This window comes from Haliotis cracherodii, unplaced genomic scaffold (genome assembly GCF_022045235.1).
Source record: "Haliotis cracherodii isolate W230 unplaced genomic scaffold, xgHalCrac1.p SCAF_23, whole genome shotgun sequence".
Classification (NCBI taxonomy): domain Eukaryota; kingdom Metazoa; phylum Mollusca; class Gastropoda; order Lepetellida; family Haliotidae; genus Haliotis; species Haliotis cracherodii.
Genome location: NW_027266279.1, coordinates 9,400,840 through 9,426,657, shown reverse-complemented (window position 1 = coordinate 9,426,657; position 25,818 = coordinate 9,400,840). Strand labels below are relative to the sequence as shown.

The 25,818-nt window shown below is 38.6% G+C and overlaps 1 protein-coding gene across 7 annotated transcripts in view; it reads right to left on the bottom strand.

Moving 5' to 3' along the window:
* LOC139471871 (pleckstrin homology domain-containing family G member 5-like) overlaps window positions 1-25,818 on the bottom strand; it is a 210,484-nt gene that overhangs the window by 26,230 nt on the left and 158,436 nt on the right. For 6 of the 7 annotated variants that reach the window (XM_071254380.1, XM_071254382.1, XM_071254379.1 and 3 more), the window contains exons 10-11: window positions 23,855-24,013; window positions 19,250-19,408 (exon numbers count right to left, since the gene is read on the bottom strand). In XM_071254380.1, the coding sequence (XP_071110481.1) occupies window positions 19,250-19,408; window positions 23,855-24,013 (318 nt within the window). The remainder of the gene's footprint in view (window positions 1-19,249; window positions 19,409-23,854; window positions 24,014-25,818) is intronic. The other variant, XM_071254378.1, reaches the window with a different exon arrangement.

Here is a 25,818-nt window from a genome sequence, read left to right as displayed (position 1 = left end):
CAACGTTTCGGAATATGTGCTTTTATGGATGTCAACTTCTTTATTATGAGGAACACAACGTTTTGGTGTATATGCTTTTATGGATGTCAACTTCTTTATTATGAGGAACACAACGTTTTTGAGTATATGCTTTTATGGATGTCAACTTTTCTATTATGAGGAACACAACATTTTGGAGTATGTGCTTTTATGGATGTCAACTTCTTTATTATGAGGAACACAATGTTTTTGAGTATATGCTTTTATGGATGTCAACTTCTTTATTATGAGGAACACAACGTTTCGGAGTATGTGCTTTTATGGATGTCAACTTCTTTATTATGAGGAACACAACATTTTGGAGCATATGCTTCTCCTTCATCAGGTGAATCTTGAATTTTAACACGTTATCTTTTTCAGAGTTTTGAGACAAGCTTTCTTATATATGAGACAGGGACTAAGAAGCATCCAGTCAACCTGCAAACATGTAGAGATGTATCACACCCCTGTGGTGACCTCTGACCTTGTTTACATTGTTTACCTGGCCTGATATCATCAATATAAACCAGCAGTGATAAACAGATGGCCATTGCTATCAACTATCCATAAAGTTGGGGACAGTCCATGCACTGACCAGGTACAGGCACAGACAGGGTTAACTGAGATGAAGATAATCAAGTACATGTACTACACATTAACCCCTGCTTATAAGCCACACAGCAAACAGGTTCCTGTGAATGTGTCGACTTCTGTATGGGAAATAATGGCCATATATGTTAATATCTATTTCAAGGCTCTTTTTTTTCAATTGTTTAAAATTTTAAATTCTACACAATCATTTAACCGGAAATGACAACACCAAATTTAACAAATATTGACAACATATCAAGACATTATTGGAAATTGAAAGTTGAGTGAGTGAGTTGGGCTTAATGCTGCTTTGACAGTATTCCAGTTATAGTATGGCATGTCAGCTTCATTTTGGACGAAAGCTCGAAGTGATGCAAGTCTACTTTAGTGAAACCCAAGAGCATGGGCATGGTGCTGACAAACCTAGAAACACAATCAGTGCTAACCGGGGTTCGAATCACAGCCAATTGTGATGCCTAGACAAATGTGCCACCTGCGTCCCAAATTGAGAATTCAAGATTTGAAGACCGATGTGTTGAAATTGGGATCTTTATTTTAAATATTTGAAAGTCGTCATAAGCTTTTGACATACAAACGACACCATGATAAAATCAATGTGCTAAACAGACAGAATTTCTTGCAATGTCAACCAATATGGTCCCAAAATTATATGGCTGAATAAGGAGAATTATCAATTATACCAAACTGTGATCTAAAAAGCTAAGGTTTATCATGTCAAATGACTGAGCTACCTAAGAATTTTAAAAAGAGAACAAAGCACAAAGTGAAAAGCCACCAGTTGCTCTTTCATAATAATATACCTAATATCTGTCAACATCAGGTTTGAACACCTTCCAAGATGAATAAAACACCAATCAACCATACAAAACTTTCCTCACATCCAGATATAAAGTCCTTGTGTCTATTCCACAACCACAGTTGTTGGGAGCACGCCTCTGTCAGTACAATTGATACATCACCCATTTAGACACTGTTGTACCACACTAACATCCTTTGGCTATCAGCCCTGGGGAGTATCATAGGCCCGTGATGGGCCTGTAATTGCTCGCTTGTACACACTGACACACATACCCATCAAGAATGTCCCCACTTACGTCTCAAGCACAATATAAGGGGGACCCAGGTGGCCAAACAATGTCGTCCGGTGGCCGAAAACACCCAGAAACGTGACCCTTCACAATGTGTCATCTCAACTTGGGACATTCTGTACGTACTGCAGGGTTGTACTCTGGGAACAGTCTCATTTATGGTGAATGATTAGAATGTCTTTCACCAAACCTTAAGATATCAACCTTCAAAAGACTTTTCAAAAGTGGTTGGGTATTACACTTTCTGATGCCTGGAGCCTGGAGCCTGGAGCCTGGAGCCTGGAGTTTTGCACCACTTTTAGCAATATTCTGTCCCAATCATGGCAGGATGGGACACACTGTACCCACAGTGTCTGCCCAGAGAGCGCAGGTCGGAACTTCGATCCAAGGCTTTGACCCATCAAAACATGTTAAAAGATGGTACTTGTTGTTACTCTGCCTGCTGCTCAGCACAAAGTGGTTCACACAAGGACTGGATGGCTCGGAGTCTGAGTGGGGTATTCATGTTAAACTGTGGCAAAGTAGCTCAGTGGTTTAGCACTATAAAACCGACATTGGTCCAGACTCGTACAAGCAGCCACACACAAACACCCTTTCATGCATGTCGTTACATAAGTGCAATAATTGTTAAATGGATATTAAACCCCATTCCACCTATAGCCTCATAAAAATATTTTCTTACAATTTCTTGCATTATGTCAAGTTTCCTGACCAGATTAAAAAAACTAACAAAGTTGTCCAAATTATAGGAATAAACAATGCCAGAGCCGAAGAGATACTCAAACTAATGAGTGAGTGAGTGAGTATGGTTTTACGCCGCTTTTGGCAATATTCCAGCAATATCACGGCGGGGGACACCAGAAATGGACTTCACACATTGTACCTATGTCGGGAATCGAACCCAGGTCTTCGGCGTGACGAAAACCACTAGGCTACCCGACCGCCCCCTCAAACAAATGAAATGACACTAACACTATGATGACGAAGCAACAAGTCCATAGAATTATCTGTACCCTTGGGTCTTTGTGTGAGACACCAGGTGTTCGTGAAACGGGTAAGCCCTGTACCACAGTATATGTTGTCACGCTGGTGTCACGCTGGTGTTACGCTGGTGTCACGCTGGTGTGACACTGTGTCGGGGCAATGTGACTGGGACTGACAGATGCAAGGCAAGAGCATCACTGCATACTCCAGGGACACAACAGACCAGGTTTATGAGGTGTTAGATGTCTGGCTGAACACGAGGAGGATACCCTGTCAGGAGCTCCCAGGAGGATTCTTTACTTCCAATTCAGACAAAACAGATACTACTCCCACAAAACTTATAGTCATCACATTGTGCAAATTGATCAAACAATCCACTTTATTTTTGATGATTTTCCAGGAAGTTAAACCAAAGATATAAAAAAAATAAAGACTGAATATATTGATACATTGTTTTACAAAAATGTTAACGAAATATTGTTTTAAAATAGAGAATATCAAACACAGCGTTATAATTCCTTTGCAACATTTAGGCATGAAAACAAGAAAATGTAGAGTTGCCTCCCTTAGGAATGCAAGAAACCAATAACTTTGTGGTGGAATCCCCGAAACAAGAATACCTGATTATGTTTCTTTGAACAGAGTGAGTGAGTTGGATTTTATGCTGCTTTTAGCAATATTCCAGCAATATCATGGCAGGGGACACCAGAAATGGGCTTTCCACATTATGCCCATCGGTATTCGAACCCAGGTCTTCAACGTGACAAGCGAATGCTTTAACCACAAGACTACCCCACCACCCCTTCTTTGGGGCTCATGGGTTTCACGGCTAAGACCTGTATCACTTCAGGCATTCTCCATACTGAATACTATTCAAGTGTTAATAAACCCAAACACAATCAAGCAGACACATAAATGAATATTTATCCAAGGCAACTAGGTAAGGATTAATTCACTTAATTTTTACTCAATTTAACACAGTGCACAATGAAATGTCAAAATCTGTTGCCATATAATCCATATACACACATAGCAATGGGTTATACATAGCAGAACCTCACCTGCCTGAAGTAAGCAGTATATATACCACACTGTTTACTAATTTGTTACACATGATGAATCATTATTGACACAATAGTATGTCAGAGAAATAAATCAAAAATGAAACCAGGGCATAAATCTTGTATTGTATGTGTGAGTGTTCAGACAGCACATTTAATCCCCAGGTATGCAGCCTGGTGACACATGGTCGTAAACCTATCTCAGACTCTTGCATACATCAATATACAGCCCAGCCCACAGTCAACACATCTGTGCATGCATCTTCACAGACAACTGTAAATCATGTGACTGTATACTGTTCATATGTCACATCCATAGCCATGTATAATTCCAGAATTATATATGACACATAAACGGTAATGTTTTTGCTGTATCCCCCCTAAAAAATATATAAAAAATTAAAAGAACTGAGCGGCAATATATAACTTGGAGGAGGGATAAGGGTGGAAGTCATCCCACATGAACAATATGTAAAAATATTTTAGTATTGCTGTGTAGGCAAGAGTTACTGCTTCCGTCCAACAGCTAAAAAGCTTATATTACTGTGTAGGCAAGAGTAATTGCTAGACAACAGCTAAATAGCTAATACTACTGTGTATTACTTAAGGAGAGGTGGGGTGAAATTGGCTTTAACGTCGCGTCCAAGATTAGTACACTTATATAGCGTCGTCCATGCACGCACGTGTGTGTGTGTGTGTGTGTGTGTGTGTGTGTGTGTGTGTGTGTGTGTGTGTGTGTGTGTGTGTGTTACATCAAATATAAATAAACATAATAAAAATTATATGAATTATATATAAAATACTACATACTACACTGGAATATTGAAAACACCCAACTAAACAGTTGATAATAGAATGTGTTAAGAACATGTACAGTCTGTCAGGAAGTTGTGTCATGATAAACTACAGGAAAGTAACAAGAACACCTATGTAATACGAGTAGGGCAACCAATAGAAAACATGGATCTCCACGAGGAAAGAAACATGGTGAATCAAAGATCCAAACTAAATGCATGAGAAATAACACGATCCTTTGACTCAACCCTTTCTTTCAACTAGTATAATGTTTCTGCTATAGAAACCAATGAATTATGCATGCACATACTGCCATATATGGTGTAAATACTGATAAGAGAGTTTGACAGGGTTATGGTCTTAGTCCATGATTGTTACTGGGATTACGCAACAAATATAGCTTTACCTGCACATAGGACACAAAGCGGTGGGGGTAACTCATCTGAAGATCGTGGTCATTAAATCTTTCAAGTTATGGTGGTATGGGCTATGCTTTTGGTTATCTGAGACAGTTATTCCCCTGTTTGTCTCCATCTGAACCTGAGAGAACCCAACTGTTTTAACTTGTCAAAGCTGTTCTAACTTGTGGCTGGAACCCAGCTTACCTGTTGATTGTCTAGTGATTACATATTGTTCAATTCCTTCATTGTCCAGCTTGTGTGTAGCTTAACTGGTTATAAACTCAGATCAATCTAACTTTTCTCAATTGCATTTATTGCCCCTGTGGGGGTACAACCCGATCCATGAAATACCTTAACTTTATTATACTTTGTCTTTAAGTTAATCTGTGTTTGGTCCACAGTATGGCAAACAGGACTACTTGCAACTGTTAGTATGCTATAACATTTTCATCCCAAACTGTGAGTAACTTTTTCCTTTTTATGTTTTTGTATCATCAAACTTTAACAAATTCATTCTGACCATATCACAATCTACATCCGGCAATACAGGTAGTTGACTTAAATCAATTACTTTTCTTACCTTGTGTGAAGATCGAGAAAACCCAGGGCTCAACGGCCAAGAACGGCGATACGCCGAATTGACACTTGTGCGGACCGACCTCCGCTTAACCACTTCGGATGTACCAGGTATCATTTAGAAACATAAATCCAGATAGTTGGTAAAATCCACAGTGTTCATGTCTAGAACACCGCCTCTCTCCCTAGAGATCCTGTTCTGTATAAATCCGATCCTACTTCTCGGGCCTAGCCTACCTCTGTGATCCAGTCGACTGACTGCGACCCAAACTAACACCCAGTCAGCAATGCAATGCCTCACTGAGTTCAGAACACAAAATACGCTACTCCCCTTTATAATGCTAATCTTGGGACACAGGCCAGGTTACCCTTATAGTGAATCACACTTGGGCTACCGAATTACACCCCCTTACCCTTACAAACAAGAGTCAGTGACTGTTTAACAAATGTTATCATTATTTTTTCCCAGTTTTTAATATTATATTTATACATCTCACAGTGTTATACGATGTATGCCGTTATCAACATGATATGCCCTAATCTTTCCATGAGAATGTAGGAAAGAGCCCCTCCATGAATTTTTATCGTTTCTTTTAAAAATGTTATCATCGTAATTCACTGAGATTCTTCAGGTAATGTTTACGATTTAAAGTTCACCACGCTTACTCTCAATATTTCGGCTGTTATTTGTTTTATCAAACATGTGATCACTCAGTATCAAGATATTTCAAATTCCTAATTCCTATAACGTTTTAATGCATTACTGATAGGAGCTGCTTTTGCCAGCAATTAGCCCCTTTCACTTGAGGCTTGTCTCACCAACTCCCAAGGTGGGACAATAGGCCTAAAGAACACCCTCCCCCAGCAAATCCCCCCTTACACCTCTGCTGCATACATTAACACTTCAGACATTCTTCTCAGGTCTAACAAAACATTGGACTGACAAGCATACAGGGACCAAGTCAAAAATATGATAATGATTTCCATATTTCTGCTGCATAATTTGTTAAAAGTCAATATTTTCTGATTGAAATTAAGGACACCGAATAAAATTATGTACAACAATTCAAGGGATATTGATTAATTTATAAGGTTTTCCAAAATATTTTCGAACTGGCATTTATCTTAATAAGTCCTTTTGAGAATAAACCTGACAACAAATATCCCTGCATGTTGATCAAGAAAATCTAGAAAAGGTTTTAAAAAAGTCTACCAATTTATATATCTAATTTTTTTGTAGAATATGAAATATTCATCAGAAGATTATGACATGTCCCCTCTGAGGCAAAAGGGGAAAGAGCTGAGGTAATTAATTGACCTTGACATTGTGAGGTAAGTATGGCGGTAAGTACAAGCCACCATTGTGCTGTACACAATGAATGGACTGCTGCATCTATACCAAGTACTCATTATGCGCCAGCAGTCACTTGGATTGCTAAAACAGGGGAACGTGTTGCTTAATCTTTGGCATATGGCCTATGGTACTTCAACTGCACAATACACTTGTCTCCTCCAATTATTTATACCAGAGACCATATAATATAGGGACGGCCCTCTAGCCTATGCCCTCTTGGTTTTCGTTTCATAAAATACATATATTCCATTCATGGCATATAACTAGGTTTTTATATACTGAACAAAAAGGTTAGGGGTCATGAATATTTTGGGGATATTTTTTGTGAAGACAATTTCAAACAATTTCGTAAACATATCCCCAAAGATATGCATGATCCCTAAATTATTTTGTTTAGTTTATGTATTGGAAATGGCTGTATAATTAATATGAATGTCATTCTTTCTGTCACAGGATTGAAAGTTTGAACTTTTGGAAACAATGGCATCAGACCTGTTGAGAACAAAATATGATCAAGTTTGCTGCTGACAAGAAAAAAATGTCATGAAATTAACCATAAATATATACAATATCCCTCTCAGACATCAAGAGACTGTTGGTATTATGTATGATGAGATTTTGAAACAAGTTGACGCTCAAAAAGCTTCCATAGTTTTCTGTACAAACATTTAGCAACTCTGAAACTAGCAAGGTTTCGATGTCACTCTTCCCCGTGGCGAACGAAAGGCTAAAGAAACTGAAAACAACAATTATAGACAGGAAGTTATTGTTTGCGAACCTCTTGAAGGCTGTCTCAAGTTTTATGACAAGATATCGCTCTCCTTGAAAGATATTAACGTCAGTGAAATTTCACACTCCTACAAGACTGCACTTGTGGAAAACATTTATATCAATTTCAAGGCAGATTCTAAACACAACAGGTTTTTCAGGCAACTGTCCTCCAGGATATGTTTTATTGCATTGTAAAGTCGTGTTTAGGCCATGCTATGTCATCACACAATAGACCGGCAACTTCCTGGCCACACAGAGACAAAGGTAATGATCCATAACAAAATATATTCCATTCCTGACATGCTTCAGAGTTCCATCCAAAACAAAGAGTTTATTAATGACATGACCCCTTCATTTTAAATGGAAGGGTCCTTCAACAATGAACAGATTTGTCTATTCTGAATTAAAGGTGGTAAATGTAGGCATGAACAGTCTATTTGAGCAGCACCAAGGTTCCATGTGCAGTTGAATGTCTGTTTTAAGTCTCTATTAATATTTCTTTTGAAGTTCCACAAAGCATTATTTTACCATTGGAAAGGACAACATCAAAACTAACAGATATTGGTGAAGTGATATTCTAACATTAAATTGGCAGATAGGTAAAAAAAACCCCTTAAATTATCATAACTTCATTTTTGTTGTGACTAACTTCTTGGCTGTGGTTGGTTAATTGGTAAATTATAATATTAAATATGTATCACTTAAGTCCCCAAGTTTCGAGGATTTCTTTTGTTGCGTTTGTTGGTTTTTGTTTGTCACTGCACAAAGCAATATTTCAGCTATAATGACAGCGGTCTGTAAATGATTGAATCTGGACCAGACAATCCAGTGATTGACATCATGAGCATCGACCCACGCAATTGGGATACGATGACATGCATGAACCAAGTCAGTGACCCTAACCACCCGACTCTGGCGATCGCCTCTTATGACACGTGTAGGTTACGAGACTTCTCTCCAAAACATCCCCCTGCCCTACTGCTGGGCAAATATATCATATAACCTGCCTCCCTTAAACCTGGGAGTGAGTTACAACATAATAGAATCAGGGACAGGTGTGGAGCGTACTGGTTTCATCATTCGACATTGCAACACAGATAACATTCTGCACATCAAAAAGACGACAGAAAAACAAGACTGGCCCCTTGTATTGCAACCTATCTAAATTGGATTTTGCCACAAAGAACATATATTTTTCCAGATTATCGGCTCATCTGTGTGCTTGTACTTGAATCTCGAGAGTTTGTTTTTATCCACAACCACCATGTCCACAATATTTGATCAAAATGATCCAAACAGGAATTTACAATTGATAATTTCTGTGACAAGAACATGAAGCTGGAGAGTGGATTTAGCACGAATGCACTCAAAATAATACCCCCCCCCTCCCATAATCGTGGTCATTTTTTTGGGATGACCCTTCCTATGTCAAAGAAGACACAATTTATGGATAGCAATTTCTTTAATACTGTCAAGGGGACATTTAGGTAAATATCCTAATATTGTTGTCAAGCAAGACTGTCTTGCTTGACAAGAGTATAAGAATTTACACGGATATGTCCCCGTGGAAATGTCCCCGTTAGAGTAATTAAAGAAGTCGTTATCCATAAATTGTGTCTATTTTGTCATCCGACAACTTCGAAGTAATGCCTGTCCAAAAATTCCTCCCATAGTCCTTGTACAGTTTTTCATGACCCCCCTCCCCCCCCCCCCCCTGAAAAGACAAAATGCAAAAAACACTTTATTTTTTATCATAAAAATGTCCATTTTACCATGACACTCCACCCTAGAGATTGTCATATTTTTGGTGACATCCCCCCCAATAAATATGACCGGTCCCTTAGTCACTTCCAGCAAAAAATTAATTTTGGGGGCATACTGACCAAGAAGAAATTGTCAAACATTAAACTTCCCACCCGAGAATTCTTGCTATACTCCACAAATGGAAGATTTCAAACAGAACTGCACAAGGAATCCAACTTGCCAAGAATAAATGATAGGCCCTGCAGGGAGCTGACAGACAAGAACCCTGTGGTGAGCTGACAGCAAAAGTCTGTAGAACTGATATGAATGTTTGCCTGTATATGATACACAATAGCCTTGCTCAAAGTCTATACTGAATGATGAGTTCATGGATGTAAAGCAATTCTATCCTTATAAAAGGCAAGTCTGTTTTCACTGACAGTATATCCTAGGACTTTATAGGGCCAATCATCTTCTTTATAAAATCTTGGAATTATGATTTAAACTAAATATGATTGCCTTTGAGACTTGTGCAAGTCTAGATACACATGAATGTACTGCCCCAGACTTTATAGATTCAAGCAAAGCATTAAGTGTGTAGATTACTATCTGTGGGAGCTTTTATGAAATAAAGGCTCTGAAAGCGCCTCATGTACGTCAATGGCTGTCACTCAGTACAGCACTACAGATATAAGGCCGCAGTATTTCAGTCCAAGTTCTTCAAACATCAAACGTAGAAAACCTGAATAAATATCCTTTGAAGAATATCTTTTCATGATTTCCTTGCAAAATTAAATTAAAATTAAAATAAAAATAAAATAACTTGGACTAAATTAGACTACATACATATTGTATAACAGAATATAATGAGATCAAATTGAACAAAAATGTCACCCAAAACTATGTGTACCCAGAAAAAAAATATTTGTGGAACACAATATCCTTACTTAATTTTCTACAGGTACAACAAAACTGACAACAATAAAACACACAAATGTTATGTACTATTTGTTTACACCATTTCAACATCAGCACCCTTTCATTATTTTGTAGTACAAATACCATACACTGTACCAAAGTTCCACCTGACACAATAAAACAAACAAACAAAAATTGTAAAGTGCAAATTCAGCATTTCTGAGCACATTTCTTCGGCTTTATGGCAACATTAAGGACACAGTTAAATCCCCGCCTGGCTGACTGACTGAGTGACGGCTCACAAAGCCATGATAATGTTGTTGGATAACTTTACTTTAATAGTCCTGCACTCACACACACTGACAAACACTCTCTAATATACCCACTTAATGTCGGTGGGGGGAGCTGTAATCTTGGCCTGGCTTTCTGTGAGCCACAATGGGGGGAGGGGGAGAACTTTGGGGGTGAGGGAAGACATGAATGTACCTGTGATGTAGGTATGTAAATGTTTGCTTCAGCTACAGGCTCTGGTCTGTCAGGCATAAACGGAATAATCTGGGATTCACATGGGTCATCGGTTCATCACTTAAGGTGTGAACAGTTATGTAATTATCTCAATAATTTGTATCAACTTTTACCATGTTAATAGCAGTACTATGAATGTTTACCAGCTTCTTAGACACTTTGTAGTGAGTGAGCTGGGTTTAACACCGCTTTTAACAGTATTCCAGTTATATCACGGCGTGTCAGCTTAATGTGGGAGGAAAGCCCGAAGTGATGTAGGTCTTGGACGTTTACCACTTCGGTGAAACCCACAAGTACGGGTATGGTGCTGACAAACCTAGAAACATAATTGAGTCAAACCGTGATTTTAAACCACAATCACAGGTTTCTGGCGTGCCCAAGGGACGCAACTCTGCACAGCGAAACGTGGCCACCCATGCCCCCCCATGCACGTGAATCGAATCTGGTATCTGGGGTGCCCAAGGGACGCAACTCGACAACTGGGCCACCCGTGCCCCCAGACACTTTGTAGTCTGATTGTATCATTCATCAACAAAATTTGGTGTAATATTTGACTATGTACACCACTTCAGGATTAATGTACCCTTCAAAACAATCAAACTGCATTCAGCAACCATATCGAACAAAGATATCTCCGATGATATATCCTTTCAGAACAATCACCTATCCTTCTACACAATGACATATCCTTCAAAAGCAACCATTGCATATATCCTTCTAGAACAATTATATAAACTTTTATAATTAAATATCCTTCTACAACGATTGCATATCCTTCTAGAACAATGACATATCCTTTCAGAACAATCACCAATCCTTCTAGAACAATGATATATCCATTTATGAACAATATAAACAAACAATAACCAAAAAGTGTACCTCTTAGAAACAGTGATATATCCTTTTGGAACATTCTTCTATCATCTAAGAATATCAATCCATCATTTATCTTAAATGAAAACTTTAATGACCTTGAATGAAAATTCACTGACATTTAATTAATTACATGCTTTCCAATGATGATAACTTAGGAGCTATTGAGAATATTGAGAATTATCTCACCAAGTTGAATTAAGTCAAGGACCAAAAGTCACGAGAGAAATTAAACAATAGCAGGATCTATTTCCTGTACAACTGTACATGGATTATCACAGACAGAGAAGTAGACTTCTGTTGCAGATTTTTACACAGTGATGACGGCCAAAATACAGAACTTGTGGCTGTGATAAATTAGAGGTACAATATTCACAGGAATGATTAAATCTATTCCAATAAGTAAATACAGCCCTACCCTTGAAACCTGTTACAAATTTGTCACAAAATTTGGCCGACTATGACATCCAATTTGTGACATCAAAACAGCAGGGAACATACAAGGACAACAATAGCTGCCAACCATTTCTTCTAGGACTCTTTTAACCAATCAATGGCCAGAACTTCTTAATGAGCCAATCACTTGTGACCGTAAGCTGCAGAATACCCACTTGGTACGGACGGTTGAATGACTGTTCCTGTCTGCGTAATAAATGTCAACAATTTTTTTATCTACTTGAACAATCACATCCCCTTCTTAACAATCACAGAGCCAACTTTATCATCAGAATATCACCCTCAGATTTATTTTGAGGACAGCATTCCTGTTCCGCCAGCAGCGTTAGACACAACATCACCTCCATGTTGATAGTGCAGTCAACAGAGTCTATTGTCAAGCAACAATACCCACGATGTTGCACACGTCATGCTTCAGAAATAATGATGTCCCAACAACCCTTGTATTCTATTTTTTAAGTCTTATTTTTTATGAAATATACATCATGGTGAAAAGACGTCTGGCAGCTTCATACGCTTGTCAGTAAACCATACAGCGTAATAACTAGATTAATGTACCATGACTTCAAGATGGCCCCGCCTTCTCTTGTTTGGAATGTCTTGGTGTATAACAGTGAATATACAACAAGACGTCAGGCCACAAAATACTGTATATTTTGGGAAGATATATATATAGTACAGGTGTACGAATCTAACCAGAAACCGTTGGCATGTTGCATATAACTGACATTTCTATTCAAGGTCATATACAAGGTCAGTGTATTAATACCAGCTTCATGCCACCTACATCCTTAATCCTAATATGGACCACCAGTGACATAAAAGGGATGACGATGATGATGATGAGTTGGGTTTAACGCCGCTTTAAACAGTACAGCTTGTCAGCTTAATGTGGGAGGAAAGCCCGAAGTGATGCAGGTCTTGGATGTTTTACCACTTTGGTGAAACTCACGAGCACGGGTATGGTGCTGACAGACCTAGAAACATAATCGGGGCAACCGTGATTCGAATCTACAATCATAGGTTTCTGGCATGCCCAAGGGAGGCGACTCTGCACAGCGAATTGCGGCAGCCTAGACGACTGGGCCATCCGTGCCCCTGATGACCCATGAACATCTTGGGTGGAATAGGTCTTCAGCAACCTATACTTGCCGTAAAAGGTGACTATACTTGTCGTAAGAGGCGACTAACGGGATCGGGTGGTCAGCCCCCTGACTTGGTTGATGCATGTCATCGATCCCAATTGCGTGGACCGATGCTCATGATATCAACCACTGGACTGTCTGGTCCAGACTCGATTATTTACCGACCGCCATCATATAGCAGGAATATTGCTGAGTGCAGCGTTAAACAACAAACAAACAAACAAATAGTAGACATTACAGAACGTTCTTTAGTTCAGTTAAGAATTTTGAATCGAGAAAACGTTTTAAAAATATTTTCAAAGTGTAGTCTTGAATAGAAGTCGTCATTTTGAAACTAATGCCAGTAGCTTGAGAAAGCTGCTTTGTGATTGGCTAATATCATTTCATTGGTCGGTCAAAGTTCGCACAAGGTCATTCTGATGTGATGTCCTCAGATCTTTGTTTAGCGGCTGTGAGAACCAGATGAGATTTGATGAGACTGGCCCCAGGATCCCTGATCCCTGTTGTAGCCATCAGATTTGACAATCCACAGGGCTATTCAAACCCCGTAAATAAAAACGACAACACCCTTTCCGAACTCAGAAATCAGCCACAAGCAGAGTCCACAATACAATTCCTATTTCACAACAACATGTTTATGACATCACATGGTCAATAAACCTCGGATCATGACCACATAAGACCACAGATAAATCATGCATTAAGAACCAGGTAATATTCAGAAGAAGCACCACAAGAGGCAGGTACATTTACCTGTCGAGTCCATGCAAACATTCCTATGACCATCTGCAGTTCCTGAAGCTCCCATAGGTATGTCCGTACTTGTCAAGCAAGTCTGGGTTGTGTCAAGCTCGTCCCAGGTGCAGTAAACCACCTACACAGCTAACACCTATAATTACCTGTAATCAGTCCAGTCATCTGAAGCATGTACAGTAGCTGCATCACAAGGAAAGCCAACAGTCCCTTTGTGTTTCCCAACAACTACTCTTGAATGACACACTCAACCAGTCATCCGTGACAAATTTGGTTTTAACCAAACACATTTTTCAAACAAGAATATCTCACCTTACAAATAACCGTTATTAAACATGATATAAACAATGTCAATAAACATCAGGTCTTAAAAATCTATAAAATTGTTTTAATTATCATCATTAATATAAATTGTTGGCGAGGGTATATCATATCTAATGCCATATTATTCATAACCATGGTTTGTAGCCCTGTGCGACATCATGGCAATATTACGGTAGAGCATGGTAGAAATATATTAAGAGCAATCTGTTGCAGAATAATCAATAAGCAACACAGAGTCAATATAAACTCGTCAGTCATAACAACACTGATTTTTTTTCATAAGTACAGCTTGTCAACATGACAGGGGATGCTAAATCACCCTGGGTAAATTTAGAACAAATCAATTTCATATTTATTTATATAGCTGACAATTTATCATCAACTAATGATTGTTGGCTGATTGTTTGAAGGCTGTAACCCAAAAGCACTGATAGGGATTTATAATTTATTAGGTGCAATTTTCTCACCTTGTTACTGTAATTTTAAACAACAAACAATATCAAGGCTTTAGCAAGAATAGATAACATAAGTTTGCCATAAAGTTTGATAGCTTAAATGAATTAAAACAATTCGTTTTTATTCATTGGTTTTTGAATCATGTGATTTGACTGCTGAATATTATCAAGATTTCTTTCTGTTACAAATTGACCTCCCTTAGACTGCCTTAAAGTACAGTCTTTCACCATGTTGGGAAAACTACAAAACAATCAACTTTTGATTTAGAAAAATACAACACACAATAACATATTTTTTTAAAATATAAGAAGCATTTGGGCCATTAGTTATGCAATGATCACAAAGTTGACCTGATTTCTTACAGGTTCAGTGTACTGGTCAAGGAAATAACATTCTCAGCTCCCTAGGAAGTATACAACCCAAGCCTGTGAGGTGCCAGAAGGTTAACAGTCACATCATCTCATCCTACCGGGTACCCACTCACTGCTGGGTGAACAGAGGCACATTTCGAACAAGTGACTTGCCTTAGGAGACACCAAATGTGCTACATGTGCTTCAGTGTGGGGCAGGACCGAAGCCCTAGAAACTCCCAGTAGCCAAGCTGCCGAACATGTCACCCATCTAACATTGCTTAACTTTGCCTTATTTGTGTCCTCCGACCTTACACAGGACTATGTGGCACCACAAGAAATAAAATAGAACTGCCCTGATGTGAGAATAAAATTGTTGGTTGAATCAAATCAAATCATTCAAATCTTCCATCCCATCTTGCTGAATATTTCCAGTTGAATGTACCTTTTGAGCATTCAAGGCATTCCAAAAGGTGAATATATTTACATGAATATTTGTTATTTACTCAAAGTTAAAGCCTGTATGGACAGCTGTAGTAGAGTACCCTTACTACTGTCGTAGAGTACCCTTAGTTCTGTAGTAGAGTACCCTTAGTACTGTCGTGGAGTACCTAACTACTGTAGTAGAGTACCCTTAGTACTGTAGTAGAGTACCTGTAGTAGAGTACCCTTACTACTGTAGTAGAGTACCCTTACTACTGTAGTAGAGTACCTAACTTCTGTAGTGGAGTACCTAATGTCTGTAGTGGAGTACCTAACGTCTGTAGTGGAGTACCTAACTTCTGTAGTGGAGTACCTAACTCCTGTAGTGGAGTACCTAACATCTGTAGTGGAGTACCTAACGTCTGTAGTAGAGTACCTAACTTCTGTAGTGGAGTACCTAACGTCTGTAGTCTGTGGTAGAGTACCTAACTCCTGTGGTGGAGTACCCTCACTACTATAGTTCTGTGCCGGCTCATCAAAAGAGAGCTTTTCCCACATAGGTTCTCCCAAACACACACAATCAATGTTGATACAATCTGCAAGTTATATCTGATGCAAAAAGTCTTGTATATCATCCAAACATATATGTTGCTTTTGTATGGTCTGGGTACCGGAATACCATTATAGGAATATCATATCCAAGCCTGGGGTTCTTTAGTACGGGAATGACCCAAGAAAAATACCATAAGATAATAGAGGATATTATTAGCAGGAAGTGAATGTTTTACCAGGGAATACTTTTTAATGCTTATTTCCTTTGATCAAGCTCGGTCTTTGACATACTGTGATATATTTACTGTTTTATTTAAGCCTGTTTCAACACAAGATGAAAAAGATAGTAAAAGTAGTCGTTAGGAATGTAGTTTCTCGTGGACATTAATTCTTTCGGTTTGGAAGGTGTTGATATGGGCAACTGGTCGAACATAAACTTGACTGTTAACTGAGGAAGGCACTAAACCCTGTGTAACACTCTCCATGCACTTTAATACTCAGGATTAAACCTGCTATTGTCATTTCAATCGGCTCTACAACGTCTTGGAGTGAGATACCATTTCCCTCTCTCTTCGAAGAACATCTTCAGGTATCTTTTGTATTTCTTTAGGCCAAAAGAAGGTAACAATTTGCTTCAACTTTTTCATCCGAGTTGAGTTGGGTTCAACGCCGCTTTGAACAGTATTCCAGTTATATCTGGGTAAGTCAGCTTAATGTGGGAGGAAAGCCAGGCTTACCTACAGTTAGTGAGTTGGGTTTAACATTGCTTTGAACAGTATTCCATTTATATCACAGCATGTCAGCTTAATGTAGGAGGAAAGCCCGAAGTGATGCAGGTCTCTAATCCCTTCACACACAATTTCGCCGAAATTTGAATTGAATGAAATTTTATATGAAATTAATAAAATATGTTACAAACATAAGTCCAGATATACAACGAACATGTTTTTATAACACACATTGTAGTGTACTAATAGGATTACTTTGTGGATTATGTTCGGATTTGTATTTCCATTGTTGCGTGCTCGCTCAGACATTAATTCCACTGGGGTCTTTCTGGGGTCAGAAAGGATCATACATAATTTTATAAGATTATTTCATGTCTCAGCGAGCTCTTTGTCATCAGCTGGTAATGAGGAAAAAACATTTGTGTCCATGTAAAACTTGAGTTTATAATAATGTACTTAATTTAGGAAGCCATGTGTTACCACACGTTATAACCAAGTTCACAGTATATTGTAGGGCGCAATAGCGAGGGAACACTGTACATAAATACCGTATTCAAAAATCTAATTTCATAACCTTAAAAAATTAGTCTTAAATCAAAGTGTATCCTCCACGTATGAATCAAACAAAAAAAATAGCACAAATATCTTAAATCTATCACCAATGTGTCACAATTAATAAACAAGTTTCAACACCTCATAAATCAGTCTTAGCTCCTAGCTCGAGTAAGCTGTATGCTTCATTATGACACGCCTTGAAATCTTACACCGAGGGGGATGACAAGTCTATTTTATACTGTGACTGCATTTGCATAACAAAACCGCTGACATTGGCACCCCACACGTGGCCATGGAAGGCCAACTCCAGCTGTCACCCCTGGACGGTATCGCAAGTCACAACCAGTGAATCTAACCTGTCAACGACTACCTTTTCATCATATTATAGGTCAGAATAACACACCATATTTTTCTGGCTTGCAGTCACCACACCATATTTTTCTGGTTTGGAGCTAATGTTGTTTGAAGGTTTTCTTAATAAAACAAACACTATCTGAAGTGGTGAAGTGGCATGTCTGGTCACATCTGCTGATATAACACTTACAACAAACAGATCGGGTAACTCGTGAGAATTGTCCCTTCTCAGGTTGAGTGAGTGAGTGAGTTGGGTTTAATGCTGTTCACAAAGTATTCTCAAATCAAGGATAGGTCCTTCTTGATTAATGATCACAAAAATAAAAAGCATACACTCATACACTGAGGTGCATGTTTTGCACTAGACTTACACTTAGTCAATGAACATGTCCTTAAAATAATAAAAATAAATTCCCTCGAAAGAACCTTTCCTCTTCTGACGTTTTCAAGCAAACTTGACTTGGTTATTTTGATCAAGACTTGCCTCGGCTTTTAGTAAAAATAAAATACCTAAAAAATATAAATTCCAGTCATGGTGCAGGACTAGTTTTTTACCAACTTTTGTAATGTTGCTGCCATTGTCAGCAACATTCCAGCTTGGTGGCCTTAACAGAACACATCTAGACTGGACAGGCCAGTGGTAGACAGCATGAGCCTCAAGCCATGCTTCCAGACAAGCTCCTCACAGCAACAAGCCTGTTACAGCAGCACTCTACACTATTGCTGCCACCAGTCACAGCTCCCCACAGTGCTAGGTGGCCACAACCATGCATGGAGTTGAACCCGCAACCAAACAACAAATCGAACAAGTCATGACTGTCATGACGGCAAATACTCTTCCCCCACCTAACCTATTTTCAATGACGGCTGTAAATAATCATGTCTGGACCATACAATCTAGTTATAGATATTACGAGCAATGCTCCACACCATTGGGGTACATTGACACTCCATCAACCAAGTAACTGAGCCTGACCACTTGGTCCATTTGGTGGCTTCAGCAGGATGAGGGACCGAGTCTAACCCTGGAATCCCCAAGGGTTCAGCTTGATGAGTGAAGGCAATTTAGCTACACCATTTCCCTTCATACACTGGCCACCCGTTAAGATCCGGGGTAGAATAGATCTTCAGCAACCCATGCTTACCGTAAAAGGCAACTATGCTTGTCATAAGAGGTGACTAACAGGATCGGGTGGTCAGGCTTGCTGACTTGGTTGATCCATGTCATCGTATCCCAATTGTGTGGACCGATGCTCATATTATCGATCACTGGCTTGTCTGGTCCAGACTCGATTATTTACACACCCCGTCATATAGCTGGAATATTGCTGAGTGCAGCATTAAACAACAGACAAACAAACAAACAAATCACAAAATGGCTGTGGACAATGAAAACATGTGTGATGTGAATCTAAGAAGAGTTGTGTCCCTTACCTTATTGAGAGGAGCGAAGAGGTTGGCAAGCTTGTTAGGCGTTTTGCTGAGTTTTCTTCCCTCACTGAACGTGAGAGTTCCTTGTGGGCTGGTAGATGGGACGGAGAACGTCTCATCAATGGACAGGTTAATATTCCCTCGCCGTGATCGTAAGCTCCCCTGCAAGATCACTTGATGTTACAGGACATGACAACACCCAAGATACTTCTAATGAATATAAATACAAAATGTCCCGTTATGGATTCAAACAAATGCATAACATATTCAAAGTTGAAGGAACAAATACTTCTGAAATTACTTTTAATAAGATTTTACAAGTATTTGATTTTTTGTCTTTTCCACGCCATTTTAAAAGGGAATGACTTAATATTTGTGATGTGTATTTTTAACAACATACCAAACAAGATTGAGAAAGACAACATACCGTATTTGACGTAATAAGCGCCCCGCTCTAATAAGCGCCCATGGCGATAATTACTAACATATTGGCTAGTGAACAAACCCAATTAGCACCCCTTCCACCCCTGATCAATGTACACAAGATTTATTTATTCATGTATAATACTCGTGTGTTATATACACCCTTAATTATGGGCAATTAAATTCTGGAAATATATATCTGTCGCATATAAACATTTCAGGCTGTCAGCACGAACCACGAAATTTATCTTTCAACTCTGTTTTTTCCACCAAAATAATATTCTAATAAGAGCCCCCTATTTCTAATTTTGAGAGCCCCCTGGGCCCTTATTACGTCGAATACGGTAATCTCTTCATTAATGAAACAACAAACCTGCAGTTCAACAACATATTTAATAAGAGCCATGTTTCTACAAGGGCTGCTGTTATGAATTATGAAATACATCAAGTCTACATTATAAATAAATGAAATACATGTCACTTTTAGAAACCATTCGGAACACAACACTTATTAAGACCTTGTAGAAAATGACACCATAGCACCACATGCTCACAAGGGACAAAGACTGAAATACGTCATTCATAACTCTTTATATCCTAATGATATCATTGCCTATTGAGTGAGTGAGTGAGTGAGTTGGGTTTAACGCCGCTTTTAACAGTATTACAGTTATATCACGGCATGTCAGCTTAATGTGGGAGGAAAGCCCGGAGTGATGCAGGTCTCAGACGTTTGCCACTTCGGTGAAACCCACAAGCATGGGTTTGGTGCTGACAAACCTAGAAAAATATTTGGGGCGAACCGGGATTCGAACCCATGATCATATGTTTCTGGCATGCCCAAGGGACGTAACTCTGCACAGTGAATCGCAGCACCTTAGACAACTGGGCCACCAGTCCCCTCCCCAATGCCTGTAGATATATTTTATATAATCAAAACAAAATCAACATTAAATACTTGTTTCTACATACATCTAATTAAGCAACATCACTATCGAACAAAGGGTGAGTAGTGTATTCAATAATATTATTTCAACCTGTAACAGGTTCGAGTCTGACTCAGTCAAACTGGTGTTCGAAAGAATGACGACGCAGTCAGCCACACAGTTGATGCTATTACCCTTGAAGGATCCACAACGAAGATCCGGGTTAGAATTAATTGGTCTTCAGAAATGTAAGAGGTTGGATGGTTTGTGACTTGGTTTAAGCATGTCATCATATCCCACTTGTGTAGATCGATGTTCAAGATATCACTGGATTGTCTGGCCGAGCCTCAATTGCTTCCAGACCACCGTCATACAACAGAAAAATTGGTGAGTAAACTTTTAAACAAACTATACTTAATCTACAGCCTTTGTGGCAACACAATCACCGTTCTAGCCACTTCATACCAAACATGGTAGTTTGTTTGTTTGTTTGCTATTTTGATGGATACGGAGACATATATCAACCAAGTCAGTGAATAATCCAACCCTGTTAGTGGCCTGATGACAAGCATGGGTTGCTGAAGACCAATTCTAACCCGGATCTCCATAGGGGGAATATTCTACAACCTATGAGGAAGTCTCAAATCTCGACTTTCAAGTGTCACCCAGATCTTCATGGGTTCAGTAGTAAAGGATGACTCTTTGAACATTGACTGGTCAGCCATTTTTTTATACTTCTGATATTATGGACTGGCCATTATCATGATTGGTTGGTTGGTTTGTTGTTTAACGCCACACTCAGCAATATTCCAGCTATATGACGGCGGTCTGTAAATAATCAAGTCTGGACCAGACAATCCAGTGATTAATATCATGAGCATCGATCCACGCAATTGGGATCGATGACAAGCATCAACCAAGTCAGGGGGCTGACCACCCGATCCCGTTAGTCGCCTCTTACGACAAGCATAGTCGCCTTTTACGGCAAGCATGGGTTGCTGAAGACCTATTCTACCCCGGAATCCCATTATCATGAGCATCACCATGACATCAATTCGGTGGTTGAATAGTATTGTTGTCTTTATCAAGTCACTACATGAGTAAAGCAATATCAATGTGAAACTAAAGTTTAACACTCTTAATGGTTAGTTACGGCATATTTAACATGATTTTCTACAGAAAAATCAATTTGTGTTTTATACAAGTATATGACACTTCACAATATATATTCATCTCGTGATGTGCGCACAAGTACACATTAAAGTGCATCTATATCTCAGCACCACCATCTGTGTGTTCTGCAAATTGTATACGCTGGGAATCAATACCAGGACACACAATAAAGTAATACAATGTATTTTCCCAATAATACAATCTGGATGTTGAAAAAAACCCGGTAACAATCCAGATGTCGACATCCATGAATAGGACGAATACTGAAAAGATATGGTTCGCAGGCTATGGATTTTCAAAATCAAGTGCAGGCGAAAAGCGTGCTACTCTTTTTCATGAATAAACAATAAAATAAAAAATAAAATGTCTTTGTTGATGCTCTTGAAACTGTCTTCAGTGAAACCTCAAATACATAGCTCAATATAAAGTGTGAGAAGTGTGCAGAATCCTTTTTAGAACTGTGGTCCAATATTAAAGACTTGTGATCTGTTTCATATCTGTTTGGTTGTTGTTTAAAGCCGCACTCAGCAATGTTCCAGCTATATGATGGCAGTCTGTAAATAATCGAGTCAGGACCAGACAATCCAGTGATTAATATCATGAGCATTGATCCACGCAACTGGGATACGATGAAATGCATCAACCAAGTCAGCGAGTCTGACCACCCGATCCTGTTAGTTGCCTCTTGTGACTAGCACAGTCGCCTTCTATGGCAAGCTTGGGTTGCTGAAGACCAATTCTACCCCCGGATCTCTCTAAAGCTAATGTCTAACAGTCCCAAATTTGAATCAAAACTGTATTCAAATTACAACTAACGTAGCTATATAGAATATGTTTCTGAAAACATGGCCATTAAAGGGCAAAATATTTATATAGTTTTTACAATAGTTAAATGCAGTGTTAAAATATCACTGAGTTTCAAAATTTCAAAATTCAAAATTCAAAATTTTGGACAAAAATGCATATTTCCAAATTTGGCAGCAAGTTATAACATCCTTAATGTCTGATAGGCTTTGAAGTTTCACTGTTTTCGCTTTCAACAACTGTCTCGTCAATATACTGTTTACCAAAGTTAGCATTGTGTACATTTGCAGACACACTGATGGTGTGATACTACTGTGAGCTATATCCTGGCATCTAATAGAGTGACGTGCAGTGCATGAAGAAAGGGCTACCTGTGCAGATTTCATCAACAACTCAAATATTGATTATTATCTAAGTACACACAGATGACATACATCTGTATGTCATCTGTGTACAATGTTCAACTGAGAAAGACAGTCCACAACAGAGACATTGATTGAAGTACACGTAAAATCACCACCACAGCACTAGACAAGGGATCACTGACAGTCCCAGAAAACACAGGTGGACAATGCGTCCGACACAGGACACAGATAGACAACGTGTCCGACACAGGACACAGATAGACAACGTGTCCGACACAGGACACAGGTAATGGCAGAGTTTGACAAAGTACACACCTACAGAGCTATAACTAAAAGGAAAGAGTCTATATTTTGAGCAATACTATAAAAAATATACAAGGGAGATTTTGACTGATGCGAAAAGTTAGTGCAGTTCAAAAACCCATTCTGCTTTTATTTTATCAACGGATTTTATACGGAACTGCCAATTCCTAGAATGGAAAGTACATAGTTCAATTCTAAATTACAAGCCTTACTAGAAAACTATGGATATTTACCATTCAAGACAATATTTAATTTCTTTTTACTTAAAGTTAAACTTCATAGAATATCATATAGACATGTTGCCAAACATTTTTCACCCAGAAAAAATATGCCCCAATTCATGAACTATACCAAACGCAGGAAATATTTTATATGTTTTATTGACATATTTTGAAAATCTTTTCTCTAAATGAATAAAAAATCAAAGTGACTATTACAGACAAACTGTCAGCCATTCAGAACAGGTACTGCCGTAGCCATGAAGACAACACACAGATTACTATGGTAAACAAGCCATATACACCTTCCATGCAAGGGATTGTGGGATACTACAAGAGACGAGAGATGACAAGGAATATATATATATATACATATGTAAGTTCATGCAGACTTACAAAGGAGTCATCATAGACTTTCAAACCATCCCCAGATTTGCCCGATGAGTTTTCATTCTTTGATATACTGAAGAACTGTAGCGAGCCCCGTCGTTGTTTTACAGGCGGGGGCTCGAGTAGAACGGGGACTTGCGTGACCGATTCTCGTCGTGCGTTCTTCTACGTAAATGACAAATGGTGTTCAAGGTGGTAGAACATCGCCAAGATACTGTTATTCCTTGTGTCAGTAACTACGGAGGACTGGTGTCAGGGTTTAGTAGTGGTTTCCAAGTTAAAGGGAAGGAGCTGTTTAGTAATTGTTGTTCGTAAATATGGGAGAAACGGGGGATATGTTATAGGTTACAGAACAAACCTTGTACCGCGTTAACACAGCCAGCTGCTTCGGGCGTGTGGATTCAATCAACATAATCAGTATTCAATCTGCATGTGGGTCTGATCACGACCAACTTGAGTGAGTGAGTGAGTGAGTATGGTTTTATGCCACTTTCAGCCGTAAATATTCCAGCAATATCACGGCAGGGAACACCAAAAATGGGATTCACATTGTACCCATGTGGGGAATAAAACCCGGGTCTTTGGCGTGATGAGTGAACGCTTTAACCACTAGGCTACCCCACCGCCACAAATCAACATGAAATTTACTGTTATTACTGTTATTTACTGAAATAACTTGTTAGATTTCCTTGGATATTAGTGGTTATTACCAATAAGTCAGGTTTCCATGGTGTTGCCTTGGGAAGAATGCAGAGTGATGAGTTTTCTTATTAGTTCAATTAATTTTAAAAAATTGTATACAAATGTTCTAGGTCAATATGAAGAGAGTCAAAGAAATTTCATTTTAAGCATATTTACCATCAAACACATTATTTTATTTAATTTGTACAACCAGGGACAGGTCATCCATAAAAAATTATTAAAAAAACCCCAAAAACCTGGCTTTTGAACTGACAATAAAAACAGTGTTCATGAAAATATATTTAAATTTTTATTCAAAATTATTTAGCAGCATTAGAAGGTCCATTACCATTTGTAGTCTCTGTCTATAGTGATACAAATATTATATTGCAACGCTGACTGGATGATCAACCAATCAAAATCATTCTACTGCACAGCAAGGGGGAGGGTGGAGTATTGGGGGGGATGGGAGACTAGGAGATTGCGTGAGATTGTGAAATATGTGGCTCCCAAACAGGGACTCTGAATAATGCCGTGAGGGTGCTGTGAAAGTGGCCCAGCATTGCAATGTCAAGCTGAAGGATTTGGGGAATAATTTCCATGTCCTTAACCTCGGACTGTTGTAAACCCAACCAGTATTTTAGCAGGCCTAGCTTCATCATATAATATTATACTCCATTATTCAACCAATAACCTTTATTGTTTTCTCAACATCAATTCATCATTACAGCAAATAATGTTAAAACAAACAAATCTTGATGAAAATTAAGTTTCGGTTTCCTTGGAATAAATTATTTATATTGACTTAATCTAAATTTCTTGGGTACATATCTTCCACAAAATAACCATTAATTAATTAGGTTTTGGTTAGGAAACAAATTGTTTCCTGAACTATGTGCTAGCATTTTTTGTATTTTATATGCACCCTTTTCCAAATGCTTGTTTCATACCAAAAGCAGTTACTAGATTCAATATTTTTCATTATTTGTACGTCTCCACTCGTCAAGAGTCAAATATTTCAGTTGTCATAAACGTTCTTTCGGTTTTTTTCAAAAATTACAATATTTTTTTAAAATTAAAAAAAAAATAATTAAAATTTAAAAACTGTCAAAACTTGATGAAACCCATAACCATACTTGCAAATGACAAACACCATCTATCTAACATTCCATATTTAATTCCAGGTTTTCAATACTCCTATACCGCCTTCATTCTAAGCATCAAGTACTCCAGCCTCAAGAGACTGTAGGTTAGTAGGTTAACTATTGGTTTAATATGTTACATGTTAG